Genomic DNA, 23,122 nt, shown 5'->3' on the forward strand with positions numbered 1-23,122 from the left:
CACAACTCCACCCCCAGCACAGTACTTCCAGTGACCGTTGCTGGTGTCTGTCTTACGTTTCTTTTTAGATTGTGAGCCCTTTAGGGACAGGGATCCATTTTGTTTATCTTATTTATTTGTTATTTCTCTGTGTGAACTGCCCTGAGCCATTTTTGGAAGGGCGGTATAGAAATCGAATAAATAAATAAATAATAAAATAAACTCCTCTGTGAGGTCATTTAGGCTGAGAGAGAAGTGACTGGCCCAGAGTAACTCAGTTCGTTTCATGGCTGATTTGAACTCGGGTCTCCCCGGACCTAATCCAACACTCTAGCCACCACACCACACCAGCTTTCTGCTTTGTTTTAACCACTTATTTTATGAAATTGCTTTTATTGTGTTTTATGGATTTCAGTGGTGGCACCCTGTCTATGGAAATATCCTCCCCAGTGAGACCCGCCTGGCATCATCACTTTGTTCTTTTAGACCAGGGATTCTCAGCGTTGGGTCCCCAGATGTTAGTGGACTTCAACTCCCATAATCCCCAGCCCCAGTGGCCTTTGGTTGGACCTTGGACTAGATCTCCAAGGTCCGTGGCTAAGAGCACTTCTGTTCATTTGTTTTTTAATTGGATGTTTTTTACTGTTCTGTTGTGAGAGAACAATTTGTTATAGGGAGACGAAAAAATAAAGTTTATTATTATTTATTTAATAAAACAAAACAGAGGGTAACCCTTAGCAGAAATGCAAATCCCATGCATGTTTACTGAGAAGTAAGCCCCACTATGTTCAGTGCATCTTCTACCCAAGTCCCTTATTCACTGAATCCAAGAATAGATCACCACCCCAGACTCCAAAATTCTGATGTCAGAAATCAGGGGATCTTCAGAAACTACATAGGAAGCTACCATATACTGAGTCAGACCTTTGGTCCATTTAGCTTGGTATTGTCTACACCAAGGCTGCTCAACTTGATGTGCTCAGAGAACCAAAGAAACTCAATTTTGCCTAGAAAAGCTCATTTTAACAAAGTAACCTAGCCCAAACTCAGGGACATCATTAAAAAAAGCCAAATTCTGGCTTACTGCCCATTTGACCCACGAGTATACCCTTACGTTCTGGTATCTCACTGCCTCTCATGATTAACGTCATTATCTCTCTCCAGCTAAACTGTATCTATGAAACTTGCTAAGACAGCTAAGTTTCCCAAGGCCAGAAAACAGGATCTAACCAAATAAGGCATAATCACTAGATGAACAATGAATCATTCGCATGTGTACTAGATACTTAGACCACCATTTTATTGCCACGCATACTGTGTCTAGGGTGTCAGCACCATTGAGATTGTCTGTATAAATGTAAAATGCACCTGTAACCAAACGGTAATCCGTTTGAGAGCATGAGCCTATTGATTACCTATTGCTGACTGCAGAGCAATAAAGCCTCAATTAATAATTCCCAATCCTTGTGTCTGACTGATTGGTTAAGCGGACCCAGGAACGAGTCCCATCCACATCAAACTTAGGCCCTCCAGCTGTTTTTGAACTACGATTCCCATAATCCCCAACCACAGTGGCCAACAGCCAGGGATTATGGGAACTGTAGGCCACCATCTGCTGGAGGACCGAAACTGAGCAGCCCTAGTCTATGCAGCTGGCAGGGGCTTCTCCAAGCTGCACGCAGGATTCTCTCTCACCCTATCTTGGAGATGCTGCCAGGGAGGGAACTTGGGAACTTTTGCAGCTTTTCCCAGAGCGGTCCCATTCCCTAAGGGGAATTTCTTACAGTGCTCACACATGTCGTCTAACATTCAAATGCAAACCAGGGTGGACCCTGCTTAGCAAAGGAGACAATTCTTGGTTGCTACCACAAGACCAGCTCTCCTCTTTTACTTTAAATGTCTACAGGGCTACCCCGAGTAGTTTTCCTCCGTATGCCAGCCTCTGTATCAGGAACACTGCGCAACTTCAGAATCCTTTCCCTTTCGGGTACATACAGGACAGATGCAACCTGCACGTTTGGTGGCGGGGAGACTGTCGAACATTCAGAGTCATCTTCTATTCGGGCAAATACGGTAGTAGCGGCGTCAGTGCCTTCAGCGACCAACACATTCCACCACCACGCCCCGCCGCACGAGAGATTGGCGGCCTCAACCGGGCACCTTACTGAGCTCTCGCGAGACTTTGAGGCAGACTAGTTTGGATGCTGCGGAGGCGGCGGCTTAGTCCGAGCCCCGTCGAGGACGGAGCCGGAGGCATCTGAGGAAGTTTCGTCATGTCGCTGCCGGGCTCGCCCCTGTCCGGGGGCCCGCGATGGGCCCCGACCCACGTCCAAGTGACGGTCCTCCAGGCGCGGGGGCTGCGGCCCAAGGCCAAGAGCGGCAGCGGCGGAGGGAGCGACGCCTACGCGGTCATGGCGCTGGGCAAGGAGAAGTTCGCCACCTCGGTGGCCGAGCGCTGCCTGGGCTCGCCCGTGTGGCGAGAAGAGGCCACCTTCGAGCTGCCGCCGCCCCCGCGGCGCGGCCTGGTCGAGGTCGGGCCCGGGCCGCTCGCCGTCCTGCAGCTCACCGTCTTGCACCGCGCCCTGCTCGGCCTCGACAAGTTCCTGGGGCGCGCCGAGATCAGTCTGGCCGAGCTGCAGCAGACCGAGGGGGGCCGCCGAACCACACGGTGAGGGGGCAGAGGCGGGGGGAGCGGTGCCTGGTGGCCGGGGTGGTGGAGCCTCCAGGCTCAGAGGCAGTATACCTTGGTCATTCCGTCTTCGCTTACCTGGCGGAGCGGCTCGGAGGGTGAAAATCTGTGGGAGGGAAGGAAGGATTCCTTGGGGCAGGGCTTCCCTTAACCTTGGGTCCCCAGATGTTGTTGGAGTGCAACTCCCATCAACCCCAGCCATGGCCTTTGTGGCTGGGGGTGATGGGAGTTGTAGTCCAGCATCTGGGGACCTAAGATTAAGAAAACCCTGCTTGAGAGGAATGTTTCTCAAACTTGGGTTCCCTGATGTTTTTGGACTACAGCTGGTCATCATTAGTAGCCACACTTGTCATTCTCAATTGTGGCTGAGAATGATGGGAGTTGTAGTCTGGGGACCCAAGTTTGACAACCCCTGCTTTAGATCTTGCAGAGTTACAATGTAGGATGGGAAAATAGCCGTTTAAAATATTGGAGGGCTGCTGCCAGTCAGTGTGGACAGCCTCAAAGTAGTTGGGCCAGTGCTTGGTATGAGGCACCTTGCAATGCAGAACCCATGGTGTGCCTGAGGGCTCAAACACATGCGCGCACACACTCTTAGCATCATAGGGTGAACTCACTGACATCTTCCTGACTGTCCATTCCCTGTTCCAGGGAGGTTTTCTTAAGTAGCATTGAAGCTGAACTTAAAGGAAGGAAGAAGAAAAATGTCTTAGATCGGACTTGGCAAAGTTTCTTTGGATCTAGAAGCCAGCCCCAACATTTCAGAGCCGGACAGTGGGCGCTTGACAAAATTACTATACTTAGTGATGGATATTAGCAATAGCACTTACATTTATATACCGCTCTATAGCCGGAGCTCTCTAAGCGGTTTACAATGATTTAGCATATTGCCCCCAACATTCTGGGTACTCATTTTACCGACCTCGGAAGGATGGAAGGCTGAGTCAACCTTGAGCCCCTGGTCAAGATCGAACTTGTAACCTTCTGGTTACAGGGCGGCAGTTTTACCACTGCGCCACCAGGGGCTCCTTTTGTCTCATATTAGGCAGGGTGGGGGGGTGGGAGCATGCTTTATAACTCCTTTACAAGTAACATACTTCGAAGAAAAGCAGGGCTGCCTGGGCCAAACAAAGATTTTATTAAATTTCTCTGCCTCTGAATATCTTAGGCTGGGTGCTGCAGTTACATTTCTAGGTGCCGTGGCTCCCTGATGCCTGGGATTTCTCCCAGCTTTTGGCAGAGCTAAAAAGGGGGATGACCTAGGTTTTAAAAAGCACTGTCAAGGACGTTGCTGAGTTTCAACATAGAAACAAAACCTTGCTGGATCATACCAAAGGTCCATCTAGTCCAGTATCCTGTTTCCAGTAGTGGTCAACCAGGTGTTTCTGGAATGAAGGCAATGCTTCGTTCTGGAATGAAGATGCTGGCCTTGAGACAAAAGAATGCTGTTCTTGTGGTAGCAAGCATGAATTGTCCCCTTTGCTAACCAGCGTCTGCCCGGATTTGCGTTTGAATGGGAGACTACATGCACTTCTCTGAGAAGAGCAAGAGAGTCCCAAGTTCCCTCCCTGGCAGCATCTCCAAGATAGGGCTGAGAGAGATTCCTGCCTGCAACCTTGTAGAAGCCGCTGCCAGTCTGTGTAGACAATACTGAGCTAGATGGACCAAGGGTCTGACTCAGTATATGGCAGCTTCCTATGTTCCTTCTTTCTCACCAAGTTCCTCCCAGCAGTTGGTGTCCAGTGACATACAGTGTCTGAAAAAGGCTCCAGTGGCTGACAGCTGATGGTAGACTTCTCCTTCCTGAGGTGTCTAAAGTTGTGCTGTCCAGTCGGTGTTCTCCTGGCAACCACAGAGCCCTGTAGTTGTCTTTGGTAGAATACAGGTGTTCCCCATAATCTGGGAAACATACCAGCAGGGATTCTTACTTTTTAGAGTAGTGTCCACCAAAACAAAATAATTTCTGTGTTTTGGATGTCTGACTTGTGTTTTTTTAAACTCAACCATCCAAATGGGCTGAAGAGCATTGTCAAGTTCTTTAAAAAAACAACACACACACAAAAACAAAACCTTAATCTTCTTGGATCTCTCCTCCTGAAAGAAACACTCGAGGAGGAAAAAGAATGAGCAGGAATAAAATGAGGAAATGCAAAGTCAAAACCAGTATTGGTGCAAAGAAATAAAAGAACATTAATTAATTATAACTGTGGAGTTACAATAATAATCAATTTGAACTCTTGAATACGTGAACACTGTTTCATATTTAGAGGTTTTTTTATTTTTCAAAATATGAAAAATAATTTTGAAATGTGAAAAATAATTTTCACCTTGGGCAGGTGAAAGCAGAAACTGGCTGGCCAGAGGGCTGAGTCAAGACAGATGGGTTGTATGGATAGAGTCTGCAGGAAGCTGGTTTCTTAGGCCTCAGTGCTGTTTTCCTAAGAACACATTCTTGTAAAGCTTGAGCTGGTAAAATACTTGCTGGATAGTAAATGGAAAGAGAGGAGTAAATGGCAGTAAACATTTATGTTTTGGGATAAGGTAGGAGTTTCAAAGTAATTCGGGCTTGGCAGTTCCTGTATTGCAGAACAGAGATCTGTTTGTCTGGCGTCAAGAGGAAACTACACCCACACAGTCCACTCAAAGGAAACAAACAGACTGGGGTGATTGGGGCACCTTGCCTGCCAACATAATAAAGCAAGAGTTGGTTGTTTGTATACCCCCACTTAGAACATTTATATTAGTCAGTCTTCAGAAAGTTTAACACACTTAAATACTTGACTTCTGGGAAATTGGCTTACATTGGGTTCTTAATATATCATCCAGTAGCTCTTTCCTTCTGATCTTAAAATTGAGCGCTTGTTAATGTTTGTGTTACAGAAAGTCAATTTTTGTTGAGTGTACCCTCTAAGAAAGAGGAGGCAATATGAGGGCAGGGAAGGGGGTAGCCTGTAGCTAGACATATTCAGCCAGCTATACAGAATAGTGTTTCATAGTCTCATTCTGTGACTTAAAAATGATTGGAGTATTTCCTGCTTGGGGGAAATTTGCAAAACATGAGTTTCTGTTGTCAAGAGAACACAGTTCTTTTACAGGTAGACCTTGGTATCTGCAAGGGGTTCCATTTTCTGCTACAACCATGGATAACGGAACCACGGATGAAGTCAATGGGACTTGGGGGGGGGAAAGGCATTGAGTCGGGGTTAGGTTCTGGGGTAGGCTGAAAACGCCTGGAAATGCTAAAAAATACAAAGTGCTGTGCAGGTCCCCAGATGTCCAGTAATACTTCCCAAAAGGTCCAATTCTGCCATTTTTGGTGGGAAATCACAATTAAAATAAATAATATATTTATTTGCAAATGAGCCACAAAATGGTTCCTGCCCTCAAAATTGTGGCTAGAAATGATCTCTGAGGTCATTTCAAAAATTAACCCTTTGTGTACCGTTTATCCCCCCCACCCCATGTACGCCGAGGTCAGGTGTCAATTAGCTGACTGTGGATATGTGAAGCCATGGATATCGGATCCGTGAATGGTGAGGCTCACTTGTACTCTCAAATTTGGTATTCAGTGCATTAAAAATTGTTATATCTATCTGATGTAGTCGGTGAAAGAGAATATGAAGTTGCCAGCTCAGACATGGTTGGGTCATCTAGGACCTGGAAGTTATGTAAGAAAATGGAAGGATACCCCTCTTAAAAATTACAAAAACAGACTGTAGATTTCAAGTGTAGGTGGATATGAGCAATTGAACACACACACCTTCATTTACACTTTAAGTCTCAATTTTCAAAGTATTTCAGATGTGTAATTCTTAACAGGGCTACACGACTTCTACCCTTTGTCAGATGTTGGACTACAGTTCCCATAATCCCTGGTCATTGGCTGGGAATGCTGAAAGTTGTAGTTCAGAAGCAGTGGAGGGCCAAAGCTGTGCAGTCCTGCCTTACAACAGCCCTCTAGGGAAGATTGATAATATTATTGCCGTATTACAGAAAGGAAGCTGAACCTGATGGAGGGTGGTTTACCTAAGATCCTTCAAGATGATGGAAACTCGAGTGGGGGACTTCCAGTTCTATTGTGTATGTTTTAAAAAATTATACCAGCTCTTTGTCTAGAAGGAAATGTGATGAACTGGACTAGTTTGCTTAGCAGTTTCTCAGGAACAATTATGTTAGGACAGGGTTCTGGCTAGTATTCAAGTATGCACATATTTGTGTTCTCCATAAGTTTTTTTTTTTAAAATGAACTAGCATAGTTTAGGTAAGGAATTTCTCCGCTCTCCAATAACACATGATGTTGGACTATTTATTTTCTCTTGCTTGCCTTACTTAATGTAGTGTATTTTCAACGAGTAACTAAGTCTTAACATGATTAGAAATTGGCCATGAGGAATGCAGGGGAGGGGTGGAGGTTGGAGGCAGAGTGCTTAGAAAATTGTACCTTCCTTGGGGTACTATAGAAGCTCTCGAATCCCTGCTGGTGTGCCGTCAAGTTGATTTTGACTCCTGGCGTCCACAGAGCCCTGTGATTTTCTTTTGGTAGAATACAGGAGGGGTTTACCATTGCCGCCTCCTGTGTAGTATGAGATGATGCCTTTCAGCATCTTCCTATATCACTGCTGCCCAATACCAGCGGGGATTCGAACCAGTAACCTTCTGCTTGTTAGTCAAGCATTTCCCTGCTGCACCATTAGGGAGGGGGTTGTAGGACCCCATTAATTGAGCTAAAACCTCTCCAAAAATTTCTTGAATGTTTTTGCTGTGACCTGTTTAAAGGAATAGTCCTAAAACTGAAGATTGTACCTAGTCAGTGTCAGAGTTCTTTTGCCCAATTTGGGAGCCAGAGGGCTCAGAATGACTGGGAAAGATCTGCAATGTCTTTGAATAATGTGTGGGCTCATCGTGGAAAAGATGCAAAATAGATGGCACAAAATGTATATAATCAGCTTGGAAGAAATCCTGCTTTATCTACTTGTAAGGAAAAATAGTTTCTAAAGCTCTTTCAACTGCATATCTTACATCAAAACTCCTCTCTTAGCCTGCTCTTGGAAGCTATGTACCAGGCAGGCAAAGCATTATTGGGGTATAGGTGTTAGGGGCAAAAGATCACCTTCCGCCTCTCTTCTGCTAATAGCAGCACTCTCACTATTCTACAGTAATCTGTGTTCCATTTTATTTCCCTGTGAAGTAGTTTGAGGAGAGTCAGTGCATGGACACTTCAGAATAATTTGACAGTGCAATGTGTACATTTTTCATGGGGGGAAATCATCCTATTCTTCTCCTTGAAAAAAATTGACATACTCAAAGCTGATGGAAAACACAGTGAACACATCTAACACAGGGGTTCCCACCCTGTGGTATTTCATATGTTGCTGAACCACAATTCCCGTTATCCCCAGCTACATCTTTTCTGTGTGGCTGGGGATGATGGGAGCTGTAGTTCAGCGACATCGGGAGTATCACAAGTTGGGAACCCCTGGCTTAACAGGATAGATATCAGTGCTTTCAGGGAGGAGAAATTATGCAGGGCAGTACTGTTTTTGCAACACATACAACTGTTAACATTTTGCCTGGCATGTTAGTAAACATTTAATCTCTTCATGATTTCTCCGTTTCAGATTCACAGTATTTTATTCCAAGTCACTCTCATGGAATATATCGTCAATTTCTACTGCAGGATTAGATCACTCTTTCTCTCGATGCGAGATAGAAATAATTGATAGTTTGCCCTGGGATATAAAGAAGCACCTTGATATTATCAGTAGTGATAGCTATTTGGTTACTACACATGAAAACTGGGAGAGGAATTTTGATATTGGCAATTTGGCATTTTTCAAGGCAGCACTATAACAGCCTCAGTCAAGTCATGGTAATGTGGTTACCCAAATTGGTTGAATTTTTTTAAAAATCATTTCTGTACTGCTTTTCCTTCAGACATCCAGGCAGTATACAAAGTAAAGGTAAAGTGTGCTGTCAAGTCAGTGTCGACTCTTGGCACCCAACCCTGTGTTTTTTCTTTGGTAGAATACAGGAGGGGTTTACTATTGCCATCTCCTGCGCAGTATGAGATGATGCCTTTCAGTATCTCCCGACATCACTGTTGCCCGATATAGGTGTTTCCCATAACATTAAAAATACACATAATAGAAAAGTAGTAAAACCACAATAAAACAAAATGGCAGCTATTAAAACACAAAGTGCAGCAGCAGCATCTAAAAGCAATAATCACAAGTTGAATATGAGTCAGTGTGGTGCAGTTATAAAAAAGCAAAACAAGAGACAAAATCTTAAGGTGCTGTGAATCATTTATTGGAGCCCAATGTGTTTCAGCCACAAGAGGCTTTCTTCTGGGGCAACTGTATTCAAAAGAACCATATTTTCTAAATCATAAGTAATAATAGTTCCACTTTATTTTGCACTAATCAAACCTCGTCTGGGGTTTACGTGCTGCTCTTTAAGAAGGATGTAAAAATCTTGTAACGGGTCTGGAGGAGGGCAACAAAGACGGTCAGCATTCTGGAAAACAAGGACAGGTTGAACGAAGCGAGTATGTTGGGCCTAGAGAGGAGAAGAGTGAGGTTGGATGTAATAGTATTCTTCAGAAACCTGAGGAGCTCTCTCAAGAGGACAAAGACTTGTTCTGCTTCCTCAGAGGCTAGGACTAGATAGATCCAATGTGCTTAAGTACGAGAGGGTAGATTTCAGTTGAGTGTTGGGAGGAATGTCTTAATGGAATGACAGGGCTCAATAAATCCCAGGTGCGAGGGATGGGATATCTGTCACTAAATCAGGTAATTTTGTCAAGTGGCCATTATCTGGCTTTAAATGTTGGTGCTGGCTCCTAGATCGAAAGAAAATTGGTCAAGGCCTTTGGTAAGAGCAGTTAAACAATGGAAGCAGCTACTTTGGGGGATAGTTGGCTCTGCTTCAGAGGTCTTCAAGCAGAGGCTGGGCAGCAATATCCTGGAAATGCTCTAGCTCTGGATTTCCAACATCGAACAGGGGATTGGACCTATAAGATTCCTTCTGTGTGATTCTATGAGTGTCTTGTGCTGTTTTGTAAGTAGGATGGAGTTAAATGTTTGTACTGTCTGAGACCTCCAGATCTAAAGTTGAAAGCTTATCAGCCAGTTCAGAAGGCTTAAGGCCACACACTACTACTTAAGGCCACACACTACTACCATAACAGATTATGGGCACCCAAGCACAAGATGTGTAAGTGTGTCAAATGTGTGTTTAAATCACTAGGCATTTCTGTAATATATGTAGAAGATGCTATTCTGACTGGCTTGTGCATTATGGAATAAACCCAGTCATTTCAACGTGTGTGCCCGAGTACATAAAATGACATTGGGAAAGAGATAATGAAACTTGCTGTTAGGTTGCTATCTTAGCTTTAGAAATGTAAATTTCAATGAATTATGAGAACAGTACTTGCAAAGAACTCTTCTAAAAGTGCCTGTTTCTATGCATTGTCAATACGTACAGCTCTTATATGAAAGAAACTGGAATATTTTAACAGAACGAGCCCAGCAGGCTCATCTAGTTTATCATGGCAGCCTTGAATGTTTTCAACAGCCATTTTAAATATTCAAAGTATGATTAAATGTCCTGTCCACAATGCTGTTAAAGCACCACCCATTCAGTCGAAACATCTTTAAGACACGAGGAAATAACTTGCTTGTTTTCTGATACTTTTGGTTTCTCGTTCTGCTCCTTTGTTTCCTTTTCTGGATTGATATGTACACTTTTAAAGCTTGCTATATTTTGTAAAACCGAGGAATAGTTTGGGAAGAACAATGACTTTCATAGATTTTTCCATTTCTGCTCTAAACCTTTTTCTGGCAGTGACTTTCTCCTCTCCTCTCTCTAGTTCTACTGTATCCAGTTCCATTCAAGACTATTCTGCGCTACTTGTCTTGGTTCATAGTATGCCTGTAAGGGAGCAAAAAGGTTAGACAAACTAAGATGGCATGTTTTTTAGGTTCTAGTGTAGAAACAGTTGGTTCACATGCATGACTATCAACTCTTAACATCTGAGCTGCCAAAACTACCATTTTCTGTCACACCAATTTGTTGTTGGTATAACTTTTCTATGGTTGGTATAACTTTCATGGTCTTGGGGTTTTTTTAAAAATACTAGATAAAGAGTGTAAAGTAACTAACTGGGAATTATGCAGTAAATATAGGAATAAATGACTTTGTAGGGTGCTTTCTACTTTAAAGCCAGGAATTTGTTCTTTTGCTGCTCTTCACTTTTCCTGTTTGTGAAATGTGCATTGTTGGCTTAATACCACTAACAGGCTACAAACCTGGCATTTCATTCTTGCTGAGAACTTGACTTCTTTCTGCTTGAACTGAAAATGATACAAATAGTTTGCTGAAGTTAGTTTTGCTACGTAGTGGATGCAGAAGTTTAACTTTTTTAAAAAAATCTTTATATAGATGGTACAAGCTTCACTCTAAACCGGGGAAGAAGGAAAAAGAGAGAGGTGAAATTGAAGTGGATGTCCAGTTCATGAGGAGTAACATGACAGCCAGCATGTTTGACCTTTCCATGAAGGATAAGTCCCGTACTCCGTTTGGCAAGCTGAAAGACAAACTGAAGGGGAAACGGGGCAATGGATTGCCAGACACCGCTTCAGCAATTGTTCCTAGCATAACTCATTCTCCAGCTGACAGTGAAGAAGAATCAAATGAGAAAGAGAAAGAGAAGAAAAAATCAAAGTTCAAGACACTATTTTCCAAACCTGGCTTGCGAAAAAGCAATGTCTCCCAGTCCATGTCTGTGCTACCTACACTCCAACCAGTTTCTGAGAGAGTTAGGCTTAGGCCTAGTGACTTTCAGTCACAGTGGAGTGATGAGGACGATGAGGACACACTAACTCCAGTCTCAGAAAGTAAGTATTCTCTCTTGGGAACAGAGAACTACTAAGTCTTTAAAGGAATGTCTGATTTCTAAACTGCCATGCAGTGTTATTTATCAAAAGCTATTCATAGTTTTATAATAGCTCTTTCTAAAAGTGGCTGAAAACTGGATACTCCATTACTTGAAACAGTGCTGAGACCTTTGCTTGAACGCACTTCAGGTCAAATTTTCTTGTACATTATAATGCTATAAACGAATGGAAGTGCCTTAATGATTGTGTCTAAAATTATCTTCAGCCTCAGTATGTTGCTGTTAAGAACCAGTTGATCTAGGTGTTTAGTTCTTTTCAGTAGTGCTAAGCCCTGTGGTTTCACCATTGTAATTGTAATTTCATTTTATCTCTGCAGAGCCCTCTACAAATAGAACTGAAGATAACTTGCTTTATCCACCTTCTACCATGTCTCATAAGAGAACAGGTAGTGCAGATTCCAAACAGTTGAACCACATTGTCTCTAGTAACACCAAGAAGGATACACATTCCTTATTTGGTGGTCTTAAGTCCAAAAATGACCAGACTTCCAGGTCCAATCTGTGCATCAATGGCAGCCATGTTTACGTGGAAGAATGTGAATCAAAAAGTGATCCCTCCCCAAAAGAATACTCTCTGTCTTCCACTTCACCTCAGACATCCCGGCACAAACAGCTCTTTTTGTCCCAGGAGAATTTGGCCTCCGAAACCAATAAGGAACCTGAAATGACCGGAAGGTTGCCTCCTGACAAAGGGCCACCTGAACCTTCCTCACTGGAGTCTTTTAAAGCCATGACGTTGCCGTCATACAAATTGCTTAGTGGGGGGGATTTCTTAGAAAGCAGCACTCCTGTAATTTTAGACACTCTCAAAGAAATCAAAGAGAACAAAAAACAGGAGAACAAGAAGTCTTTGCTGTCTCTTGTGACAGGAAAAAAAGAAACTAAAGCCAGTGAGGAGATAGAACACATTGCTGACGCTTCCCCGAAGCCAAAGGAAGTAAAACGTAATGAGAGAGAACTGGCAAAGAAAGAAGCAACCCTGTTTGGAGACGCCAAAAGAGACACTGGCCCAGAGAAAAGCAGTGCTGGAGATGTCCCAGTTGTGAAAGCATCCCTCAACCCTTTTATTGAAAACATGGAAGAGGGGAAACCAGAGAAAAATGCAGCTTCTGTGAAACCATCTCAGACGAAGCCTGTCAAACCCAGGTGAGTCCTTAGGTATAGCTCAGGCCCAGTGATGAACGGAGATCTTAAGAACTTGCATAAGATTCTTGCTGCCTAATAGCTTTCAGTGTTGTCAGTCTAGAACGCAGTCACTCACTTGGGGTGGGGAAGAATTGCCTTGAGGCAGGACTGCCCTGTGTGCACGTAGTTGTCTCATTATTCTGCGGGCAGCATGTGGGACTTCTCTTCCTGGAAAGGAGAGAGAAGCACCAGCAAGTGCTGACTATGGGACAGAGATCCTCTGTTCTGAAGGCTTTGTGCTGACGGTGGTGACTGTGTATATACCACTTTTCAAAAAAAGTTCCCAAAGCGGTTTACATAAATAAAAAAATAACATTAAAATGGCTCCCCGTCCCCCCAAAGGGCTTGCAGTCTAAAAAAGAAGCATAAGATAAACGCCAGCAACAGCCACTGGAGGGATGTTGTGCTGGGGATAGAAAGGGCCAGTTGCTCTCTCCCTGCTCAATAAAGAGAATCGCCACTTTAAAAAGGTGCCTCTTTGCTCAGTTAGCAGGGCCACCAGTGTGCTGCATGTCCTTCCTCTCTGGGAGGGTAAGCGGAGAGGGGGAAATGATCCAGTGCCCTGCCCCAGAATGGAGTCCTCTCTGACAGAAAATTGAGCGTGTCTGGCTGGAATAGTCTCCCCTCACGGAAGTTCTCTTGCCCTTCCCGATGTAAAAGCTCTTCAGCTCCAAGTCTGCAGTGGGAAGAGAACTGCCACTCGCTTTGTCATGTGGAGAAACACCACCATACTCAGCCGCCCACAATCCTGGCTTGGCCTTTGCAACCAAGCCCAAACAGTGGTTGCCTTCCTACTGCTCTCAGCGGAGATGCTCAGGAGTGCTGCAGCTGAGCAGTGGCCTGCTGCCTCCCGTTCCTTTCCTTGAGCAGTGAGCATGAGTCTGTTGGGCAGAGGCAGTCCAGAGCCTGGGGACTGAGCCGTGGCCAAGTGCCCTATCCCGTTCCATTCCTCTTCTTGAGCAAGAAACAGGAGTCCAATTGGTCACTGCTCAACCAGGGTGCTCTGAAGTGCTGGAATCAAGCAGTGGCCAGGCAGCACCACCCCCCACGCCCTGCAGAAAATCAGGAAAGAAATGCACAGGGTTTGCTTGTTCTGGCAACACAGTGGACAAATTACCCCCAGCCTTCCTGTTAACATTGGTGCTTAGGGGATTGCCAACATTATTCTCTTTAATTTTTTTCCTCTGTGTGCTGAATGAGTTTTGTTCTCATGAGTTTTGTGCTTGCGGCAGTATCAAGACAGTGTGAGCTCCCATGGATTCAGAGTGGGACTGTCCCGATTAAACCTGAGTGGGATCTAAAATTAACTGAGTGGACATCAAAAAATGAGTGAGCACATGCACACACCTTAGAGGGAACACTGATTGCCACACATCTGTCAGAATAATTACCGTCCAATTCTTCTCTGAGGTTGGGATACCCCTGTTCAGAGAAGGGGATTTTTAGAAGGGCATTGAAGGAGAGAGGCTCAGGTGTGCAAGTTGGGTGGGGTGATTTCCTACCACCTGACTATTTGCAAGACTGGTGCATATTGATCACAGGGGGGTCTTCACTGTGGTTCATTTGTTGGTTTATAGCTAGAAATGTCAGCAGTTAAATATGTTGGTATGCATGTTGAGAATACTAAGTGGCTTACATCCTTTCTTTATATTCATAACATCGTTGCTCTAACTCAGATGAACGTTCCCTTCTTTACAGTCTAACATAATTTGCAAAAGGAGGTGAAAACCTCAGTTTAATAGTGTTGGTGTTTCTCTCTCTCTCTCCACCTTCTTCTTTGTTCAGTTCTTGAAGAATGGCTAAATTTAACATATTTCTGCTGCTTAGAGAGACATTTCTGTGGCTTGGTGGATGATAACTTCTAGATAAAATGTTGCTTTTGTATGAAATCTGCATATAGCAGACATTCTTCTGTACTTTGCTATCCTTAGCCTTTGCCATTTTGGTTCTTTATGTGCATGTGTGACTAACAGTGTTCCCTCTAACAGGGATTCCCAGATGTTGTTGTCTACAACTCCCAGCATCCCCAGCTGCAATAGCTTTTGCTTGGGGATTATGGCAGTTGTACTCAACAAGATCTGGGAATCCCTGTTAAAAGGAACACTGACTAATATAGTGGTGTTTAACTGGGATGAAAAGAATGATGTATTCCATTGAAAATAGTTCTTATCGCCTTCTGAAACCTGTTTTCAATGTGCAAAACATTCCCCTCCGGGCATGCTGCTTTGCCTCATAAGAAGCTGTTGCTGATAAAGTAGCATAACACACAAGGGGTGAGTTTGGTTCTAGCAAAATCCTAAGCTTTCCCTAACAATTAACATGCAGCAGCCTTGTCAAACCTGTCTTCAGAATGTTTCTGCTTGTCTCATGTTGCATCTGCAACTGACATGCAGTCTCATTTTGTCCTTTTTACAGACTGGGCGTGTCCTCAGAGGATGAAACCAAAGCCGCTCTTACTGTCTCTGTACCTCTTGCTCCTCCTTTCTGTCCTTCCTCTAAACTTGATCCAGAGTTAAAATCTCATGATTTTGATAGTGTTGCTAGTCCTTCATTAAACCTTTCCAAAAAGCATAACAGTAAGCCTTTTGCTCAGAAATTGAGACAAGAATCCAAAGAACAAGGTCCTGAATGCTTTGCAACCACTTCATCCTGCCTTCCTACTCCGACTTCTGGCAAGAAAAATAATCCTTTTTCTCCCTTATACGAAGAGCCTCAAATAGAGGATTCTGAAAACTCTATTACATCTCCCTTGTATCTTCCTCATCTTCCTAAAACTTCAGTTCTTGAGTTGCACCCTCAGCCTTCAAATGTTGATGATTCTTTTGTATCTAAACTGGAACAGAATTCTGAATATATTCACAGTCCTCCCACACCTCTCCCATTTCCTTCTGCTGTTTCCATTCAAGAATCTGCTTCCTCAGTGGGAAGCCTTGTTGAGCCCAAGAACCTTCTTCATGTGCCTTCAGACAAGCCTCAACATGAGGGTTTAACTAATCAGACAGGTCCTATAGCCAGTTCTCCTGGATCTCTCTCTGGAAGTCATTCAGTATGCTTTTATGACCGAGTTGGACTGATTCTAAACACTCAGCGCGATGACAAAGAAGTAAATGTAGTGACACCATTTAAAGAAAATAATGGAGCGACAAAGAAGTCGGTGACCTTTGCTCTTGATGAACTGAAAGTTAACAATTCAGCGAGTAGTGGTGATGAGGTTTCATTCGAAGATTCAGTTGAGAGGTGGCATGATGAAAATGAGGATGCCATAGATCCAGCCGAAAAAAACAGAAGACGAACATTTGAACTGGATACAGAGCATTGCTCTGTATCTAAGTTCCATGATGGAAAAATAAATTCTGCTTATAACAGTGGGACTCCCTTAGAAAGAGAGACTGAGACTAGCTATGCTGTTGAGGTTGGGCCACCAGTACCAGCCCCAAGAGTCCTCTTGCCATCACCAAAGGAAACTAATTTGTCAAGGACTGTGTTGAGTGGCAGTTCTCTCTCTGTACCACCAAAGCCAGCACCAAGGAATGCTCAAAATCCAAAAAGGTTTGTGGCTGATGAAGCAGAAATAGGAGATGCAACAAGTTCTGCCTCAGAGTTGGAGTTGCCGGTAGATAATTCTGCAATCTCCAGCGAAAAGCTAACTCGTGCTAGCTCATTAGCAATTTCAGTATCAACTACACTTCATCCTGAAAGAGAGGATGGTACTGTTGATTCTTCTCAAAACATTAATAACGATCACTCAAGCTATGCAATAGGCACTCAGTCAGGCACTCTAGTTACTTGTGAGTTGAGTCTGAAGCCTAGAGCCCTTCCTGTTATTCTGGAGGTAGGATCAGATGATGAGCAGCTCAATGGCTATCAAAAAGATTCTGAAAAGCTGGCAGTTTCTGAGGACTTGTCAAAAATGAGAGAGAATTCTGCAAAGTTATGGGCCTCCATTGAGGAGAGAGAACTTGCATCTGATGATAAGGTTGCTGGTGAAAGGCAGACTCTCTTACTTGGGGAAATGACTGATCCAGATGATGCTTTTGAACCCAAGAAGTCATCAGTTAACATAAGAGGAGTACAGAATGCAGGTCTTAGTATAAAGGGATCAGAACAAAAGGATGAAGACTGTTTTACCGAAAACAGACAGGGTGACTGTCCTGAGTTCTCTAATAAGCCTGTTGCTCTTTCTCCTCTGTCAAATGCTTCTGAACTTTGCTCTGCTGGTTCTTTCCAGTCTGAATTTCTCAGCTCTAATAGAGCAGAATCTCTGAAAAACACGACAGTGGAGAGTTCGGATGCCAAAGTCGAAATCTCTGGCAGGAAGAAGCTGCTTCAGGCACGGGTTTCACCCTCTGAGACACATCCCAATCAAACTCTGCAGAGTGGTGGAACTTACCCTGCTAAGCTCAGGTGAGAGGAGATGTGGTGGAACTCAGAATGACTCAAGTTGCATACATGGTTTTAATTGTTTTTCTTCTCCTCCCCTACCTTGGAACAGTTAGGGGTTGCACACTCTTTGGACAGTTAAAAATTCTATATTCTCCATTAGTATGAGGCAACCTCTTGAACCCCTTTCACTGAAGAAATAAACTGGACCAGTGCATTCCATGGTCTTAAGAGCACATGGTGCATCAGTGCCTGGAAGGGAAGTCTACCTGGGAACTCTGTATAAGCTGATTTGATTTCTGCAATGAAAGAAAGGCAGGAAATGTGTCATTTGCTTTGGTTGTAATTGTCTCCACAGTGCTGTGACATGTTCATGACTGGCCTGTAAACAAGTTCCTTTGTGTGTGTGTTTAGATTTTTTATTTTTTTTTAATCTACCTATCTTATTAAGGTATCATACTTCGTTCCTTAGCTTTCTCAAAATGAAACTTGGCATCAGTTAGGTGTATGATGGATTATTTTTTGGAAATAATTGTGGGCTCTAAATGCATTGTGGCACTGAACTTTTTGAGTTCAGTATCTTGATATCGAAACTTGTTCAAAGGTGCTGATAAGTTAGAGCCTTGTTTTGTTTTTCAAGGTAAGACTTTAAATTTAAACATTTACTAAGGTACATCCATGTAGAAAACCTGCTGAACACCTAGGTTACTTTGTGCACAGCAATACAAGTAGCCAACAACTTCGCCCTACAGCATGCTCTGAAAGTGTAGGTCCATTTAAAGAGAGTAGAATAAGTCTTCCTCAAAGTTCAATAGTAATTAAAAAACATAATCCTGCAATAGGAGTGCATGCATGGGAAGGATAATTTTTAATGACAACTATTTTTAAATAAAAAAACACCAAATGGGGTGTGTGTGTGTGTGGTTATGTTGTACTGTTATACTTTGGGTTACAAAGGGGCTCAGTTACCTGAAAAAAATGGTGTTTGTCTTTCAGACTTCATCCTGTGAAGCCAATGAATACTACAACAAACAAATTGCCTTCAAAGACCTTGGGCACAACTACTAAGATACTGGATAATCAGAACGAAATCAACCTAAAGGTACTTAACACATCCTATATTTTAAAACCGAATCGGATAGGAATGGGGACATAGCTCAGTGGTACAGAATGTGCTTTGCATGCAGGAGGCCCCAGATTCAATCCCTGGCATCTAGAGCAGCAAGAGTCCCCTGACTGAAATCCTGGAAAGCTCTTGCCAGTCAGTGTAGATAATACTGAGCTATATGGATCAGTGGTCTGACTCAGCCTAAGTTCACATATATTCACTTTGTGTGTTCATCTGTATATTTATTTCTCCTGGGTGTGCCATCGGAATGCGTCCCAGCAGCCCAGCTGATTGGCTGGGCTGCGGAGGCGCCTGATTGGTTGGCGCACCCAGGAGGAAAGGGGAGAATTGGCCGGCAGCGGGCCTGGCCGAGGTAGTGAGGTGGTAGCGGGCCCTGCCCGGCCGAGGAGGTGAGGAGGCGACGTGGCGGGCCTCGATACTAGGGCAGAAGGTGGAGGTGGGGGGAGAGGTGGCCGGTCTCCTTGGGTGGCCGCAAAGACTGGCAAGCGGAGGCAGCGGGCCTGGCAGGCCGCGGAGGTGGCACTTGGCGTGGCGGGCCTGGCCACAAAGGCGGCCCGGCGGAGGAGGCGGCTCTCGGCCAGGCGGTGGCTGGAGTGGCAGCCGAGGCCAGGAGCCCGTGGGAGGCTGGGGTGGGAGGGAACTGGGCGGCGGGGCTTTCCTGTTTGCCGCCCGGGAGTAGAAGCGGCGGCAGCCCGGTAAGTAGAGCTTTAAAAATGCAGGGGGAGGGGGAGGGCAAGAGGGAGTGGGGTGGGGGGAGGGCTAGCGGATGGGAGGGCAATAGAGCGTGGGGGAGAGGAGGCAGGAAAGAGGAGCAGGGGGAGGGGTGGGAGGGCAGGAGAGACTGGGGCAGGCGGGTGAGAGGGAGGGAAGGGTGAGAGAGGGGTGGGAGGGGGAGGGAAGGCAAGAGAGAGTGGGGCGGGTGTGCCTGTGTGCCTTGTTTCAGGTCCTTCTGGAGCCGTCCTTGTGATAGACAGCGTGGTGTCGTGGTTAGAGTGCTGGACTAGGACTGGGGAGACCTGAGTTCAAATCCCCATTCAGCCATGAGACTTGCTGGGTGACTCTGGGCCAGTCGCTTCTCTCTCAGCCTAACCTACTTCACAGGGTTGTTGTGAGGAGAAACTCAAGTGTGTAGTACACCGCTCTGGACTCCTTGGAGAAAGAGCAGGATATAAATGTAAAAATAATAATAGCAGCTCTCCCTACTGGAATGATTAACCCTCTCATTCTCTCTTTCTAAAGAAATACAACCCTTCAGATCCTGCCTATGCCTATGCCCAGCTGACTCATGATGAGCTGATCCAAATGGTCCTGAAACAGAAAGATGTGATTGCAAAGCGGGATGTCCAGGTGCGAGAACTGGAAGACTACATCGATAACTTGCTTGTCAGAGTCATGGAAGAAACCCCTAACATTCTTCGGGTGCAAGCTCACGCAAACAAAAAAGCTGGAAAGATGTAAGGTGGCAATTCAAGCCAGAGGAGGATATTTTTGCGGTTCCGTCTTCGAAGGTAGAGCATGTGAAAACAGCTGCTGCTTTTGCCCAAATGTTCTTCCTGTCTTAAGCCACGCCTTATCTTGGAGGCTGGTTGATAATTATATAAACCAAAATGATAGATTTTTAGATAAAAACTCTATACAGTGTATAAAAAGTATACATGTTTTGCTGCTGCATTTGGAGTTAAAGGCTAGAGAATACAGGATTGAAGAGGAAGTTGAACCAGTTTCTCCATGTGAATAATTCTGTAACTGGAGCATTTTTAAAAGGTTAAGTGTTAAATTGGACACTTTTCCATAGTTTTAGAAGCGCAGACTTGTGACTTCTTGCTTTTTTTAGGAGAGTTGAGTTTTAGTGCAATATAAGCAATTGTGTGTTAATTACATTAGGTATTGGACAGATAAGTTAAAAAGATGCTTTTTAACATAAAGTGCCTTACAACATCAGAGTTGCTGAGAAATGACTGCTTCCTCCTAAAACTGAGATGCCTTTTTACTTTCAAGGAGTACAGTTTGTTAGGCATATCTGCTGTGCCAGTGTCACTGAATTGTATAAGAATGGTTAAGAGCACAGCTGTGCTGCTGTTCTAATTTGTTTTGGTGGGGCTTGTTCTGCACAAGCTCACAGTGGATTGTGCTAAAATGTCTTCATCTCACTTTGGCAAGAGTCTGGTTACCAGATTTTGGTAACCAAAGCGATGTGTTGTGAGCAGATCCTTTTGGCTTGCCTTGATATCCAGGCATCAAGTGCAGATGAAACAGGACATGAGTAAAAACAGGAAGGAGTGCTAAGCGTGAAGCTGATTTCCGTATTGGTGCCTTTTCATAATGTGAAAATTCTTAACAGCCTCACTCCCCATTTAACCTGGTGGCCTTGCCTTATAGTTATATAATATAGTCTTGATTCTGTTTACACTGCTGTACTTGTTAGAACACGTGGATAGTCCACATTCTCCCTCCACAGCTGATGACCTTATGCAAACTAGATATGAAAGCTGAGCCTATAACATGGTTTCAGCTAGAGGTTAAATTGGGAAACTTCCATAATATAGGTACATGGATTATGTGGAACAAACTGGCCTTTTCTTAGCAGAAGGGGTCCATTTAGTGAAAGAGGGTTGGTTGCTTTGAAATGTGAGGGCAGAATCCAACAAAAATCCAGTTCTGCATCTGTTTCTGCTTGTGCTAGACTAGGCATTTGCCCTTTTTTTTTCCGGGGGGGGGAAGGAGGAGATAAAGATTAACTAGCTTGCCAAGTATCAGTTTAGTGGATTTTATTGTTAAAAAAATTCTTCCCCCTTCAACATAACTTGTTATAATGTGGGAATCTGATATTGTATTGGATGTTGATCAAAGAGAGAGTGTGTAAGGGCTAGCGAGGCTTTTCCAGGCTTGTAGTTCACACTCGGCTCCGAACCATTCTTGAGCAGAAGCCAGGATCAAATAAACTGTAATGTAGAAAATTGTAAATTTTAACTACTGATGTGTTCCTAAAATATAGATGCCTCATCCAGTGTTCCTTCTAACAGAGATTCCCAGAAGTTGTTGACTACAACTCCCAGAATCACCAGCCAAAGGCCATTGCAGCTGGGGATGCTGGGAGTTGTAGTCAACATCTGAGAATCCCTGTTAGAGGCAACACTGGCCCCAGCACCAATCCAAATGTCTGAAGGCACTCATGGATGAATTTTAACAGTTTTCACTGTATGTTTCCGTATGCACTTTAAAGAGGGATGAGGTTGGCACTGAATAGCTTTCCAGCCCTCCCATTGCATTCAGTTTACTTACACAACACTGGATTTTAAACGTTTCAGCTGAAATCAAAAGATGCTTGTTGCCTGTTGTTTGGCTAGTTGGTATTGGTACCGTATAATCTGGCTTATAATCACCAAAGAAGCAGGAGTAGCTTAAATAGCTACTACTGTATATTCATCCAGAAGAGGAAATGTTCATATGACTTGCAGAACTTCTGTAATGAGAGTTAGTTTATGCGTTTTTAAAGATTTGGTACACACTATGTAATGTTTGAACATACGGCTCTGAATGATGACGCTCCCTGTTCTGTTTCCATAAATGGAGGTTGTTGCCCTTTTCTCTGCATAGAGCTCGTTCTCTCAGTGGAACCCACTGGCTGAGGCTTTCCATTTCCTGAGTTATATGGGGCAGGGAGAGGAGAATGATTTAAAGTGTTTGCACGGAAAAGAGATGTCTGCCCTATAGCTTAGTGGTCACGGCCTGTGGCCTTCGTACATGTCTCTGCTCCGCGATAGCTGGAGAGGTTCGTTGTAAAGACACATTTACAAGTAAAGCAGACATGAAAATGTTTGGTGTTTTTTTTTTTTTTAAAAGGTACTTTAACTCATTTAAGTAGATCAAAAGGTGTGTGTGCTCTAGCTTTAATTTAAGTGACTCAGTGCCTCCCTTTTTTTGGCCAATGCATATTCTTGCATGCCTGCCACTTCTAAAAAATATTTCATGAAAAGGTTTGTACTGGAAAACATTATGCCTGGTGGTCATATTTCCTAAGCACTATGGATCTTTGCGTAATGCATTCATTGGGAATCTGCCTTACAACAACATGGGAGCTGTGCTCAAGTACAACTTGTCTGCTGCTAACAGTCCTGTCTATTTGAGTAGGGATTGTGCTGGAGAGAGTTCCAGTGGACTGTGGAAACTTTCTAAGTCATCACACTTAAAAATTTCCAGCAGTGATGGCGTTTAGCAGGCTTCCTGTTGTACCATAGGCAGGGGAAAATGTTACTGCAGGGGGAAATGTTGCTACTCTGCCAAAATCAGGCTACTGAGTCATAAAAATCCCTGATCAGTTGTATAATTGATGAAATTTGAACAGCAGTGAGGATAGTGCCTTACAGAAGAGGTTCCCAGACTTGGGTTCCTAGATGTTGACTACAGCTCCCATCATACCCTAGCCAGAATGGCCTTCAGCCAAGGTAACTGGAAATGATGAGAGTTGTAGTCCAATATCTAGGGACTCAAGTTTGAGAATCTCTACCTTCTATTACAGTGTATGCTTTCTGACTGGTATTTCTAAAGGTACAATTCTGAATACTACCATGGGAAATAGATGCTGAGTGTTGTGTTTTAAGGGGGGGGGGAGTAACATAATGAGCAATAGAGAGCTCACCTCTCCATGTACAATCTTACACTCAGTGCTTACTATTGAAGGATCTGAATGTATATTTATATTTTTCTGCCTTGTGCTTGGTACTTGTATTTCTCTGGTTTTTATATGAAGACCTTCAGCCTTGTGAAATGTTAGAATAAAAGTTATTTAAGTCCTTGTGAA

The 23,122-nt window shown here is 43.9% G+C and overlaps 1 protein-coding gene across 4 annotated transcripts; it reads left to right on the forward strand.

Annotated features, from left to right (window-relative positions):
* Positions 1-2,137: 2,137 nt before the first annotated feature.
* On the forward strand, positions 2,138-23,122 carry RAB11FIP1 (RAB11 family interacting protein 1). Of its 4 annotated transcripts, XM_053269769.1 has the most exons (7): positions 2,139-2,647; positions 11,114-11,568; positions 11,945-12,013; positions 12,497-12,773; positions 15,228-17,216; positions 18,189-18,294; positions 19,561-23,122. In XM_053269769.1, exons 1-7 carry the CDS (start codon positions 2,253-2,255, stop codon positions 19,777-19,779), a joined length of 3,510 nt encoding a protein of 1,169 aa, XP_053125744.1. In that variant the 5' UTR covers positions 2,139-2,252; the 3' UTR covers positions 19,780-23,122. The 4 variants fall into 4 exon arrangements, with proteins under 4 accessions (XP_053125745.1, XP_053125744.1, XP_053125743.1 ...); XM_053269770.1 differs by lacking the exon at positions 11,945-12,013 and having other exon boundaries at positions 2,138-2,647; XM_053269768.1 differs by having other exon boundaries at positions 2,141-2,647; positions 11,945-12,773.

Source organism: Hemicordylus capensis, chromosome 8 (assembly GCF_027244095.1).
Source record: "Hemicordylus capensis ecotype Gifberg chromosome 8, rHemCap1.1.pri, whole genome shotgun sequence".
Lineage (NCBI taxonomy): Eukaryota > Metazoa > Chordata > Lepidosauria > Squamata > Cordylidae > Hemicordylus > Hemicordylus capensis.